We start from the raw sequence: 14,162 nt of genomic DNA on the forward strand, positions 1-14,162 counted from the left end.
GACTATTCTGTGTTTGTCCAGGGACAGAGAATGATCCTCTTCACAAGTCAGGGGTACAGCATGCCCTGACAATCACTACTGGAAATTCAAAATCATCCTGATTCAGAACCATCATAATTCACTGTTAAAGAGAATCTTTCAAAAATTTCTGTCCCCATCCCTTCAGGGAACTTCACAACCCAGTATTTCTAAATCAGACTTCATTATCCAAGTCATCATTTCAATTTATCAGTGCCTCAGAGCCTTTGGTATTCTCAGCTAGGATGGTGTCACGTCCATCAATCACTAGGCTGTTTCCACATTCCCAATTTTCTTTCGTCTCTGTCAGCCTTCAAAAAACCTCTATAACTTTACATGGGTGTTTACAGGACACAGACACCTCTTACTTTTGTCAGCTGTACCATTTTTTAAATACAAGAACTCATCTGTACAAATTAAGGAGGCCTAAAGAACCATTTTCATTCTAGGTCCTGCATACTATTATTTGTATCAAGGGAGGGCTTACAGATCCACCAGTGCCTCTTTGGATGATAAGCACGGCAAACAAAGAGCAACATGATGCTTTTCCCGAAGTTTATAGCTAAGTCAAAACCTAAACATTACATGCCATGAAGAGGAGTGAGGACCTGACAAAGCAAAGAGGACATGGTGACGCTGGGGCCATACCCATTAGTGGCATCATAGAAAACACAGGTCTGGCCAAGGGACTGAAAGGAGAATTAGACCAACACAAGAATTATAATTTAGAGTAAGGAGAACACAAAAAGCTAGCAAAAAGCTTTAAGGAAGGCAGAGCAAACTACCTGGATGCCCCAGCTGCTTCCCCATCTCTGTAAGGGGCTGTATAATCCTAGTTCTGAAAATATCCACCACTAAAATCCCACCAAAACCCAATCTGAGTACAGTACTGAAATAGAAAATTATGAGCTCAAAACAGACATAGCAGCCCTGGGACTACTGAATTTGCTGTACCAATTACCTATCTCCAATATTACATATTCTCCAACCAAATACTATTAGTGTGGTTCTTAAAGCAATTCAAAAAGAGACTGCTGTACTTCATCAAATCATTTTTTACATCCCACAAGCTTTCAAGAGAATCATGGTTCTTAAAAGTAAAGCAAACAAGACCATTTGTTCACGTTTCAGAACAATCTGGTTTTCAAAAACTTGTTTTTCTTCCATGTTTTTTTCTACTTGAATTTTTATATTTGTTTAGAGGTCAGGAAAATCTTTACATTTCTCAAAAGCCAGCTTTTTTTTTTTTTTTCTTTGTTCTTCTAAGAGAGCAAAAGGTGGTTTCCAATACTCCATTAAACAAGGACTCACATCTGCCAGTCTGCAGGGAAAGCATGCTGAGGCATCGGAAGCATTGGAGTTAGTGAATTTAATCCTTCTGATGCAATCAGTCTGCAATGTGATCCGATTACATTTAAAGACTCAGACATGAAGTCCAGTACTCCAGGTCCAGAGATAAGTAGACAAATAGCATGAAAGAGCAGTCTGCTGTGGGATTAAATAAATCCTAGACTCCACAGTTCAGGTTAAGTTTTCTAAAAAAATGCAAGCCAGGTGGATTGATTTAACACAGCATTACAAAACATCTGGGAAAGAAAAACATGTACATTAAAAAAAGGTGAGACAATCTTCCTCGTGTAAAATAATTAGTGGAATGTGTGACAGATAAAATAAATTCCTGCACGTATATCCACACTGCCACCATCAGCCTCCTTTCTCATTTATTTAGGTGAACCTGTAATTGGCAAATAGGCACTTACTCATGGATAACAGTGGAGGTGCTGAGTGGCTGGAGATTTCGACACTGCTGCAAAATAGAGTATGTGTTCATATGTGTTTGTGCAATGGACACTTGCTGTGCAATATTATATTGTCTCCACAGATAAATTAGCTGCATCATGCTCCTGCCAGCTTGATTTGTTTAGCCTTTACAGAGTACAGAGCACATGGAGCTCCTTGTGATTGAATCTCACATAAAAGGTAAACCTGAGAGTTTATTCTACACTATGCTATACATCCACCAAGGCAGCTAGAGCATTTGCTGACTTGATGTTGAAAAGAAGGCTATAAATATACCGGGGAAATCTTGAAACTTGACTCACTTGACACAGCAATAAGAGCCCTGCATTAAGATGCAGAGCTGATTTTCCTGATCCATGAAATTGCCTGGATATTTAAGGCATTCTCAAACAGAGCAGCCACAAAACTCACCCTCCATTCCTGGCACAAGGACACCATGGGTTTTGTGTTCTCCAAGAAAAGTAGAGCTCAGAATTGCAGGGATAAACATTATTTAAGAGAGGACCTAAACAGAATTTCCTTCCATTCTCAAGTAAGAAGAAATATGTATTCAAAATGTCTTTAATGCTGGAAGATGGTTATGCTTGCTCAGGTTCTCTGTTGTGTGTTGGTACAAGAACCTCTTACAATAAAACACAAAGTTTTTGTCATCGCCACTGGAGAGGAACATTTTTCCCTCTCATAAATAGGTAACAGGGCTGGAATAGGCACAATCTGTGGACAGCTATGAAAAATACTATGGAGCAACAGATTGTATTACTTTATGGTCTGAGACCTAGGACATGGTTCAGAATTCCTTATCAAATGCCTATTTCCAGATGCTATAGGGTAAGAGAAGATCCATCTACACTTCCAAAGTACTGGTGAGCTGAGGGTCAGGTATGAGTATAATTTCTTCCCAAGACCCATGCAATGCAAACACACAGACTGCAATAACGGGAGAATTTGAAAGGACCATAAGCTTTCCCAGAGCACTGTCCTGCAGGCTCTGCTAGCTTAGATCCAAAGTAGGACAGTATCCACAAGGAACACAGTACAGCAATAATGGAGCTACGTGTTAGATTATAAACAGCTTCCCATTAGGTAACTGTGAAGGTTTTAGTCCAAGAGGCATCACTAAAGTATCCTGACATTGCAGTACATGGTACATCTGACTGAAACTTGCACACACCAGCTGTTTCACATCAGCACAGACAACATGTAACACTGTCAGACAATCTTATAATTGATTTCTATCCAAGAAATCACACTGAAAGGGTAATCTCCTTTAAACCTGGTGCATGCATTGCACATATAATTTTTGGCATCTCCGTAGCAAAGAAAGACCTGAGACTGATACTAAAACTGAGGTCCAAGATTTTTCCTGGACATGGATTACCATTCCTTCTTGTTGACAAAGAAAGAGAATTTCCTAATCTTTTTCAGATAAAATTTCTCAGCCAGTTTGTCTTAAGCTAGGCTGATAGCTCTTTCATTTTCTAGTAAAGCTTTGCACTAACAAATTTAACAGTCAGTACTCTTCCCGTTCTTCCTGTAAGGCTTTTCCTACATAGCACATACAGTAGCCTATACAGGTATACGGAATTATACAAAATATGAATGGAAAAGACTCTTGAAGCCATCTGGTATGTGACCCCGTTCAAAACAAGATCAGTTACACCCAATTAGCTCCTGACATAAGCTTGCCTACCCTATTGAAACAGAGTCTTCACAAACTCCCTGGGATATTTATTGTGATGTTTTGCTATTCTTACTATTAGAATGTTTTTCTAAGGTTTAGTCTGTTCCAGAAATTTTAATTAAACATACCCTTAGAGGAAGACTGGATTACTGTGCATTCTGATACATGGAGAAAAACACATACAGAAACACATGACACACGGAATTTAAGGTTCCTAAATTATTTATAGATCACACAGGTGGTTTTTCAAACTTTCTAATTCAAAACAGTTCAAATGGAACCAGCTACTTATGTATCCACCCTATTGTTCACTTTAAAGAAGATCTTGATCATAGTAATTTCTTCCCCAATTCAAGTTCTGAAAGTTCTAAGTTCTCCGAAGAAAATAGTTGTTGGCATTTTTGGATTATAAACATCCCACAGTGATGATGATAAATTACACTGTTGCCCAATGATGCAGAAAAGTAGAGGAATGCAAACTGCTAACCTCTGATTTATGAATACACACTCTTTCTTACAGAGTCGAGGGTTCACAGCTGTAAGCGTGGGTCATTTTCATCTCATTGCTTATTAAAAGTGTGAGAAGGAAGCACAAAGGGTGGCTACCATTTTGTAATGTATTGGATAGATTAACACTTAATGCTCTTTGTCTCCAGTACAAATTCAAAATGATACAGAATTTATTGCCTTATTAAGGCCTACAGAAACATTTGTTACTGTTCACAATCACAGAAGATGGGAATTTTTACATCTAGTTTTGCTTATTCATATTAGCAAGTTTTCTCACATTTTAATATAATCATTTCTATAAACCTTTTCTTTGCACAGAAAAAAATATTTCTCCAAGATATTAAAAGAAATCCCGTGATCTCTGTGTTAAAACATGTTGGTCTTAATGACAAAATTTACTTTGGAAAATATTTAAACTGAGACTTTCACCTATCAACAGGCATTCTCAGTGAAACCCACCCAATGCGCTCTAAGTCACGAGCCAAGGAATTTGTTTTGTTGCTGTACTGAAGTGAATTGTATTACATTCCTTCATCACTCCTCATCTTCCCAAAGCTTGGGAATTTTCTAATTTCTTCTTCTTTCTCCCAATTACCTCTCTGTTAAATATTCAAAGCAAGCAACAAAAAGGAATAGGAAAAATAAGGTCAATCCCGCAACTTGGAAAGAAGTAAAATGTTTCCATAGGCCATCATTTGCTTGTTACAGTTTTCTTAATCAATCCAAACAGATGCTTTGAGACATCTGATTTGATTTTACAAAGTGCTAACCCATAGCCATATTTGACTTTCCTTTGATCCAAATGTAAAAAATAGCCTTTATCTAATGTTCAGGCACATAATCTAACTACACATGTGTTTGTATTTGCATGATGAGGCAGTGAAACATGGCTGGAGAGCCATCTTGGATGTTATCTGTGTTATTACTCAAGTGCAGGGTATAATCATAAATCCTTCTCTTCCTCTCCACCCTCCTGCCTTTTCTTCAGAAGTGCACTTAAAATCTGGTTTTAAGCTTCACTGAGTCCATTACATTTGAACTTCAGTAACAAGAACGTGATACAAAAATGTAGAGAGAAAGCATAGACAAAAAGGTATATTTTCATAATGTGCTTCAGTTTAACTGTTCCTATAATTAGCTACAACTCATTAGGCAATAAAAAGACAAACAAAGAGATTATGAATGGAAGGGCAATATTTTCCCTGTAAAACAAACAAAAAACTTAAACAGATGCCTCTTTTCTAAGGCTTTCCTTGCATAAATATACCCAGAAGCTTAGAAAATACATTTTCATGATTGAAAATTTTTGTCTAGAAAGAAAATCTGTAAACATTAACCTGTGTAATTTCAATAAAAAGTACTTACAGCTATGTACACTTGGGATTTTTTGATCTCAAGGATAAAATAATGATACAGCAATGGTCTGCAGATGACTAGCTTTGATCTTTTATTAGTTCTTATAATTGTCTCTTAATTTGTATTCTGCATAACAAGCACTCACCTTCACCGTTTGTCCAGCTTCAGGGCCATCCTGTAAGCAAAGGGAGAAGCCTTAGGTTGGAGGAACGAACAAGGATCACACAGGGATTCAGAAATCTTACTCAATAATAATTTACATCCAATCTCACAGTATGTTAATTTAGCATATTTTCCTGAAGACTATTCAACACAAATTTTTTTGACAAGATGCCTTTCCGTATCAGGCCATGGAAAATCGAGAAACTGTATCTTAGATCACAAAACCAACAGTTGCTATGTTTCATTCTTTCAGATAATATTTTTTAATAGCTAGCAATAGATTTCTGATTCTTGTGAATATAAAATCTGACATGTAAGTAAGAATTTAATCAAAGCACGCTTGCTTAAATTCTTATTCTAATGAAATGGACTTAGTCTCCTGATTTGCTTTAAACAGAGCTCTTTTTTGATATAAAAATACACAGCACAAATAACTGAAAGGTGAGAACTGATAACATATTTACACGGCTACATCTCTCTGTCTGCTTATAAATAGCTGTGAGCAGGAATTACCTGCTTCCATCACAAGCAGTGAGTTACCTGCTGAACAGGGAGATGTGGCTGCCTTCTCCAGGTTGTCCTGCAAACACTCCTTTGAAGGAAGAGTATTTGCTGAAATACAAGCACTGCATTTAGGAGTGCTTCTGGGCTTATTGCAAAGTTTTGTGGTTATTAATTTTCTGCTGTTTTGCCTCTTGATTTTTTTTTTTGCAATAGCAAATCCAGCAGACTGCAATGCAATTATTGTGCCTCTTTTTAAAATTACTATTATTTTGCATTTATTGCCCCTTGACATTTGAGTGTCCTTTTGTTATTGGACTAGGGAAGAAGGTTGACAAAACAAACCATTAAACCTTTTTTAGTTGACTGGTTTACAAACCTGAATTGAAATGGTGAGCGAGGTGCCACAGAAGTGTTTCTCCACCACATTGCCAACACTTTGCGCTGTACGAAATAAATCAGCCACTTCCTCAGGACACAGGTCACGGAAACGCTCCACCGGCCGTAGAGGACAAACAAGGACATCTGAAGGTGGTATTGTCAAGGCACAAATGCAAGTTTGAGTGGTCCAGAGGGAAAAGTGTCTTAATCTCTAGCCTGTAACCTGCTTCTGATCACTTCTGAATTGCCTAAATTCCTCCTCTCCAAGGATTACAGCAAGAGCAACTGAAACATAAGGCTAAATACAGGGGATCATACGATGCTTTGTTCAGAAGTTTTTTCAGCTGCTCATATGTGGGCAAAATGACTACAATAAGGTCCATAAGTTACTACTGAGACCTCTAAAGGAAAGAGGTTTTCACAGACTCAAAGTTACCATTTTGATGGAGAGATTCTCATATTTAACTCCTCTGAAAGTCAGAGATATTTCCTTTTGTGAGTAGAAATGAGGGAAAGCCAAAGGAATTTAAGACGAGTTTGGGTGTGTGGTCTGAGACAGTAGTTTTACAATGCTTTTCCACATACGCATAATGTTTTTTGAAAATCTTGACCTTACACCTCTAATTTTAGGTATCTAAATGTGGAAAAAAAGCTGACACTATGCTGATAATAGCAGATCACTTATTGCTACTTCACATTAATTATCATTCACAAGGAATGCTCACCTGTTACAAATATATATTTTTAGAAATACAGTAAGATAATTAAGAGTATTCCCTTTTAAGCATAGTATTCACAACATGCAAATATACTTTGATTTTTTTCTACCTTGGTGACTGTGCTTTGTGAGTCAGTGAAATGAAGCTATAAAGTAAACAATGGAAGTACATAGACGCTATTCACAGTCACCTGATCTGCTGTGTTCACAGAAATTAATAATTGCTATGATTCCTCACTTGAAAGTCAATTTTGTAACATTATTAATAGGGTCCAGAATTCTTAGCAGAGCCTCAGTTGTGTACATCTAACAAGCAAGCACTTGGGACTTGATTCTTATTTCAATTCCCTGCAGAGAGGATTTTTTTTCTGACTCACAATATTCTGTTTGCAGAATAAAGACCTTAAAATCACCTTTAACATCACTTGAACTTTCATGACCAAAGGCTGTGAAAATTAAAAACTCCTTATTTTTTCAGTATTAAAACAAGTGTTCAAAGGACTATTTGAAGAAAATTAAGTTCCATGCCATTGTATTACAGTCATTTTCATTTTTACTGCATCTTGAAGCCTGCAGGTATTCAGGACTATTCTCTGTACTCCAGGAAATGTGACTAGGAGATGCTCTGTAGTTAAATGGTTCACACAAAGGTTACATCAACTGGATTTTCAAGAACTACATGAAACATATAGTATAATAACATATTATTTCAACATATTGAAATAATAAAAAAGAGTCATACACGCAAAAGACAGTTTATTTCCATAAACACAGAGACAACTTGTTTGCATTCACCAAGCTTATAATAGGAATTGCATTTATAATTCTGATTGGAGGGAAAAATCAGATATATTCTGGAAGTAAATACAAAGGGGCAAATTTTGATTATTTTTCAGAGTCCAGATGAGGACAGACAAAATTGTAAAGGATATTTGCTAAAGTGAAAGCAGATTTTTCAAGTAAGCTCCATAGCTAGCAGCTCCCAAGAGAAGACTGGCCCCAGCTCTGGGTGTTAATCTGCTTTGAAAAATCTGTCCCTTATTTTTTTATTTTATTTTTTTTTATTTTATTAGTATAGTACCAGCTATACCACCGCTATTCTCTTTTTCTCCCTTTCATAATTTATGGTATTAAAATTTAAGAAAGGGGGGATATGTATTTAGAAAGTAGGTACTTGGAAATAAACCGGTACTGGATGGGGACAAAAAGCCTGCTTCTGTAGGTTTTTAGTTCTAAAATGCTGTGCCTCTTTGATAACTGCTGAACATAATAAAGCTCCAGTAATTTATTTGTGCCTTCCCAGCACACTGTACAAAGCACCTCCATAAAGGATGCTATTGGCTGCACTTAGGGCCCAAGGGAAGGGCTGGAAACTTGCTTGGTAGACCTGATTTCCATACGAAGAATAAAGGAATAGAAAAACTAATTAATTTTACTCATAAAAAGGAAATCCATGTCAACAGTGAAACAGGAAAAAGGACATTCGTTTAATCTGAATTCATTTTTCAAAAGGAGAGAAGGGAAGCTTTTACCCTTAGGGTATCTGATACTTAAGTAGATAATTATCCTTCTTCTGCAGCACTGCTTTATTATCACGGGTCAACGAACCATTTATAAATGAAGAATTTCCCCTCACTTACCTCTAGCAAAACTGCAGCTTACATTAGGACAGGTTTCCTTTCCTCCTTTAGAATTTTTTTTCCCAGCAGTTTCTCAACCTCTCAGATTCACACACGCTTCACCAGCAATTGTTTGTTCTTTACCTAGCTCAGAGCCACAGCCACAAGTATGAATTTTTGCATTAATCACGTCTTCTGCAACCCTATATTAACATTGTACTACTTGTCACTGTGATGCATTGTGAAAAACGTGAGCTAAACACTGCTTGTGAGAGCTTTTGTTTCCATAGCACACAGCAGAGGGAGGAGAGCAGCGCAAGTGCTGGTTGTGACCAAAGCAGGACGTCTGTTTTCTCTTCTTAATTCGGTCACTAATCCACTCTGTCATTTGGGCAAGTTGCCTCTGTACCTCTCTCTCTCCTCTCCCACACTTTATCTGTCTTATCTGCTTAGATAGCATCCACCAGTTGGTGCAATGGATGCTTTCTTACTAAGCCGTGAGGCTTTTCACTCACGTGGGGGTGCGAAGCGCTCCTGCAATATCAAACGATGCGCCCATAAACCATGACATTCTGCAAAAAGGATTTTCACTTCCTCCTTACTTTACCAAGACTCATTTACAACTCAAACTAGATTTTCACTGTATTTCTGTCTTTGAATGTGATAAATAATTCAAAGGCACAATCACACACTGGAGCATCTTTACTGAACTTTCCATCATTTAAAAATAATTCTACAAAGAATAATGATAGAAATTCTGAATCAGAGCTAAATTAACATGAGAATGTAATTAGGACAACATTCAAGTTATATTTAACTATGAATATATAAAAAGGCAAATGTTAGAATGAATTCATGGATTTGAGGTCGTTAAGAAAACGACCATCCGCTGCAACTTTAAATCACGGCTTTTAACTACAGGTTTTAACACTAGGATAGTTTTTAACTTTATATCCTGGTCAGATTTTAATCTGGACAAATGCTCTATTCACCTCAAAATTCTTCCTAAGTTTAAAATTAGATAAACTGTTCATTGCTTTCTGCAATTACCCAGTGCAAGCACTGCTATGAACTACTGATACGCTCCAGATGACTGGGTAATAAAGATGCAAGTGAAAGTGAGTCTGTACTTATGTCTACGTGCAATTACTCCTTAGACAGAAGCACGTACTGCCATCAGAGATGCCTCAGGGCATCCAGCTGCCACTCCAAAAGGGCAGGAGTCTCCCATATGCCCTGTGTCATATCCGTCAGCCAGGTGGGAAGCCTGAGCCATCGTAGGGTGTCTGAAATGGCAGTGGGTGCCTATGTTTGGGCAACAGCCCTCACCTTTAGGGTGGCTCAGCAGGACAAGGGGCTGATACCCAGCAGACGTGCTGCATGATTGAAGACAGCATTCTGCCTTCAGAGAGTTTGAACTTTGTTTCCTTTTGCTAACCACCATAATTAATAATTTTGTGATTTCTTCATTCATTCTAAACTGCTACTGACTGATGAGGTTTCTATTTTTAAGCTTTGATGTGCACAGCTGTTCCTTCTTTCAAATTCTGTGAGTCAGTCTGCATCATTAGAGTATGAGCAATTCAATATGTCAACTCCATTTTAAGGAGTGGAAAACCTTTACACCTTACAATAATCTGTGACTGTACGTTCCTCTTTTTAGATCTTGCAGGAGTCTCTCAATGGCCTTATTTTTTTTTCCTAATAAGTAAATATGCATACCCTCGCACACACTAGAAGCTCCATTAAAGATTTATTAAATAATTAGGAGTGTCAGTATTGTCCAAAGACTACCAGTAGATAGTAGACAAACTCCAAGTATATTAGTGGAAGTGCATAACCATAAAGCAGCAGTAAAACAACAGTGGATCAGACCTATTACCCTCAAACTGAGGTAAAGCGTAAGGATGACCTATGATTTCAGCAAAATCACTTGTCCTTATATACGGGGCACAGTGGCCCACCACCTGAACAACCATGGGCAGGTTGTTTAATGCCCCAAAGCCCATGAGCTTTCTCCATCATTCAAATTAACAGCCTCTGTCTGTTAGTCTATTAAGACTGTAACCTCTTTGGAAAAGCTCAGACTTGTGGCCAAGAAATCATGATTCAACAAGTTTCTACATACCAGCAGAGCAAGGATGCTGAAACACATGTGGCAGCTCTTAGCCCTCAACAATCAAGACTGCACACATTTCTGTAAGTCTCTTTCATGCTTTCACTGACTTTTTAGATGAAAATAACTGGAGCCCCTTGAGACGGGCACTGAGAGGCATTTACTGCAATGTGGTTCTGCAATGGGCACCTGGACACTGTCAAAGCTACATTCAGTTGCGCCAAGCACAGCTACAAATTCCCATGTACATCTAAGTATTTAAGGATATACTCACACTAGAAATGATGGGTCACTACTGAAAAGTGAGCATTTATTAACCTCATCATGACTTTACGTTGATCATATAGAGAGGACTCAGATTCTACAAGAAAAGCAAACCACATGGCCAACATCTGCATGCTGACCACTTCAAATGCATTTTTCCCTCCACTAATACTCATAGAGTGGCTGAAATTCAAAGGCACAGTAGCAATTTTTACTTGCTTTACCTGAATTTTGACATTGAAGCCTAAATTATCGTAATTCTATGCTTACGGTCTAAGCCAGGCTCCATGCTCCCTTCAGAGGGGTTCTGTTCAATCCCACAAAGTGCCCATTATAAATTTTCACACAACAACGATACACATGTTCTGAAGTTCTGAAATGTTGAAAAAAAACGGCCTTTGGGGGGTCAAAAAGGAAAGAAAACAAACAAACAAAAAAGAAATCTCAAAGAGGTTAAAATTCCTTTTCTGTGACAAGCTTTAGAACTAAACACAACTTTTTCCTGGTTAAGTCCAGGAAACGCTATATAGCAAATGTACTTTCTGTTTTGACTTTTGTTTTATTCCTGAATTTGAACTTCAAACAGAACAATTTAAAGATTTATAAAGGAAAAAAATTAAAGGCTCTCCAGGTACTGACATTCTAACAATAGGAATAAAATTCTTTTTTTTTCTTTGTCTTTTTAAGGAACTAGCTAAAAACATTAAAAGTGACAGGTTTTCTTAATACGTGAGGCTTTAAAAGAACAAAATATAAGGGAAAAAAGGCAGAATATCTGAAAGTGAAAGGGTAATTGATTCTTTATGAAGTTCCTGGGTTTGACCAATATTGTTTGTTTTCTAAACCATTTGTTACAAAAGCTTTTAACTTAGGAAAATGGTTTATTTTCAATGTGTAATGTGGTCACGAACCCACAGCTTACATTGGGATGGAAACACTGTTCCTGTTCAAGAGATTTTTCAAAAGATTTAGAAAAGTATTCCCTCTCACAACAGCACAAGTGAAAATCTCAAAAAAAAATTAAAAATAGACTTTAAAGATGAAAAGTAGTAGTTAATAAAATTTCCAAAACTTTAAAATCTTTTTTTTTTAAAAAAAAAAAATCTATTTTAGCATTCTAACATTTTTACACAAAAGGCAGTTAAGTAAAAATTTTCCTCAATAATTTAAGTTTGGGAAACTCATCAAAACTGACTTTCCCATTAACATTTTGGTTTTGACTAACCAGTTTTCACTAAGAAGAAAAAAAAAAAAGTGTCCCAAACTATGGTACCTATGGTGGCTAATATTACATCATGTATTTCATAAGCTAGGATGAATAACTTAAAGCACAGTAACCTCTGCCTCTCTTCCTGGCTGAAAAATTCCCAGTCATTTACTGATCTACTCTCAGCAAGAACTCCTGCCTTGGAGAGCAGGGCTTTGCTCATTTTAGGATTGCTACAGACTGTGGCACCACGGATACTGCTACTGTCTCTATCTGAGAAGCATCTGAGAGACATGTAGAGATCGTGTCCCTTGAGTGTGAGGGTGCTCGGTGGCCAGTTCAGCCCTCACTGAGGTGGGAAGACAGTACCTTGGTGTGGCTGCTGGGACCTCAGAGGCCAGAAGAACCAGCTGCAGAAGACTGCAATAAATCATTGTTTCTAACTAACTATCTCACTTGCCTGTACGAAAGACTCCTTCTGCACATCCACAAGCTTGCTGATGGGAATGCAGAAATAATGCACTGTGGGGAGCTGGGTGAGGGATTATTCTTTTCTTACACTCTGTTTTATGTGAATTTGCATCAAGTGCCCCAAGCACAAAGAATCAGTCAGACAAAGCTTCAGGTATTAAAAACCACCACAGTGTTGTCCCCAGATTCAACTGAGGAGAGTAGGCAGGGGTATTGAACTCATCATTGCATCTAAGCAGAAGTTTTCTTTGTTCAAAAACTCTAATTGCTAACAGAAATAAGTCCCGTAGCTCAGGAAAAAAACACAGGAGAATGCATGACTAAGAAAATTAATATAACTGAAAAACAACTGCCAGTCATTTATCTTTTTTTTTCTGCCCTTGAACAATTCTTCACATTTTGAAGGCTACAGGAGCAATTTCTCTATGCAAAGAAAACAATAATGGTTCCACAGATTCTGCCTATAGGACGAGTTAAGAAGGAAGTGAAAACAACTGAAACAGCACATGCACATACAAGGCACCAAAAAGCCTCTAAAAACGAATCAAATATATATTCTGCTTCATTATAACAATATGCCAAGGCATCCATTCAGTCTCCACGAAGCCCACTGAATTAGGATGTACATAAATCTGTAGTAACGCAAGAACTAATGTCTCCCTCCAGGACAAATCTTATTCAGTAAGACGGAGTGACTCACGTTCGGAATGAAATCTGTAGAGGCTATTTGGATTAAGAGTGAGCATCTGATAATAGGAAAATATAGAGAAGTACTCTTTAGTGGGTTTTACATATAGAACTGGATTTAAATATATTTTAGAAGGCTGCTTTGTTACCATACAGGCAATAGTTCATCACAGAACTTGTTCATTTGGGAGAAAACTTACCTGTGAGCAACAAAGATAATTAAGAACCAATGAAAATGCAGTAAAATTACACCAAAAACTTAAAAATAGCTTCAGACTATTTAAATACACACAACACTACTTTTTTTTTTAAATCTTGCTATATCACATCTTAGCATTAATAAAATAAGTCATTAAAATAAGATAATTTATCTAAACACAGTTGATCTTGATAAGGCAGACCAGTACATGTTTACACCAATACAGAAGACCAGATTCACGCAATAAAACAGAGAATTAGTGGTTCCATGGTTTTACATGGATCTCTCTGCATTATGATAAGAGCACTGTTTTAAGACCACACTGCAGCTTTTATATAGCAGAGTTTTTTCCTCTACCTGATCATCTCACCCCACTGAAGCTACTTAAAATAATTCTTCATGTCAATGAAAGGTGCAATAGTACCAAGAAATGAACAATAAATATTGCTTTACTTTTTCTGTAGAAAAAAAA

At 37.2% G+C, this 14,162-nt stretch overlaps 1 protein-coding gene across 3 annotated transcripts in view; it reads right to left on the bottom strand.

The window, feature by feature from the left end:
* FHIT (fragile histidine triad diadenosine triphosphatase) overlaps positions 1-14,162 on the bottom strand; it is a 595,136-nt gene that overhangs the window by 137,740 nt on the left and 443,234 nt on the right. For 2 of the 3 annotated variants that reach the window (XM_086755658.1, XM_086755659.1), the window contains exons 3-4: positions 6,408-6,553; positions 5,511-5,540 (exon numbers count right to left, since the gene is read on the bottom strand). In XM_086755658.1, coding sequence (XP_086611784.1) covers positions 5,511-5,540; positions 6,408-6,553 — 176 coding nt within the window. The remainder of the gene's footprint in view (positions 1-5,510; positions 5,541-6,407; positions 6,554-14,162) is intronic. The other variant, XM_086755660.1, reaches the window with a different exon arrangement.

This window comes from Chlamydotis macqueenii, chromosome 10 (genome assembly GCF_036417535.1).
Source record: "Chlamydotis macqueenii isolate bChlMac1 chromosome 10, bChlMac1.mat, whole genome shotgun sequence".
In the NCBI taxonomy this organism is placed as follows: domain Eukaryota; kingdom Metazoa; phylum Chordata; class Aves; order Otidiformes; family Otididae; genus Chlamydotis; species Chlamydotis macqueenii.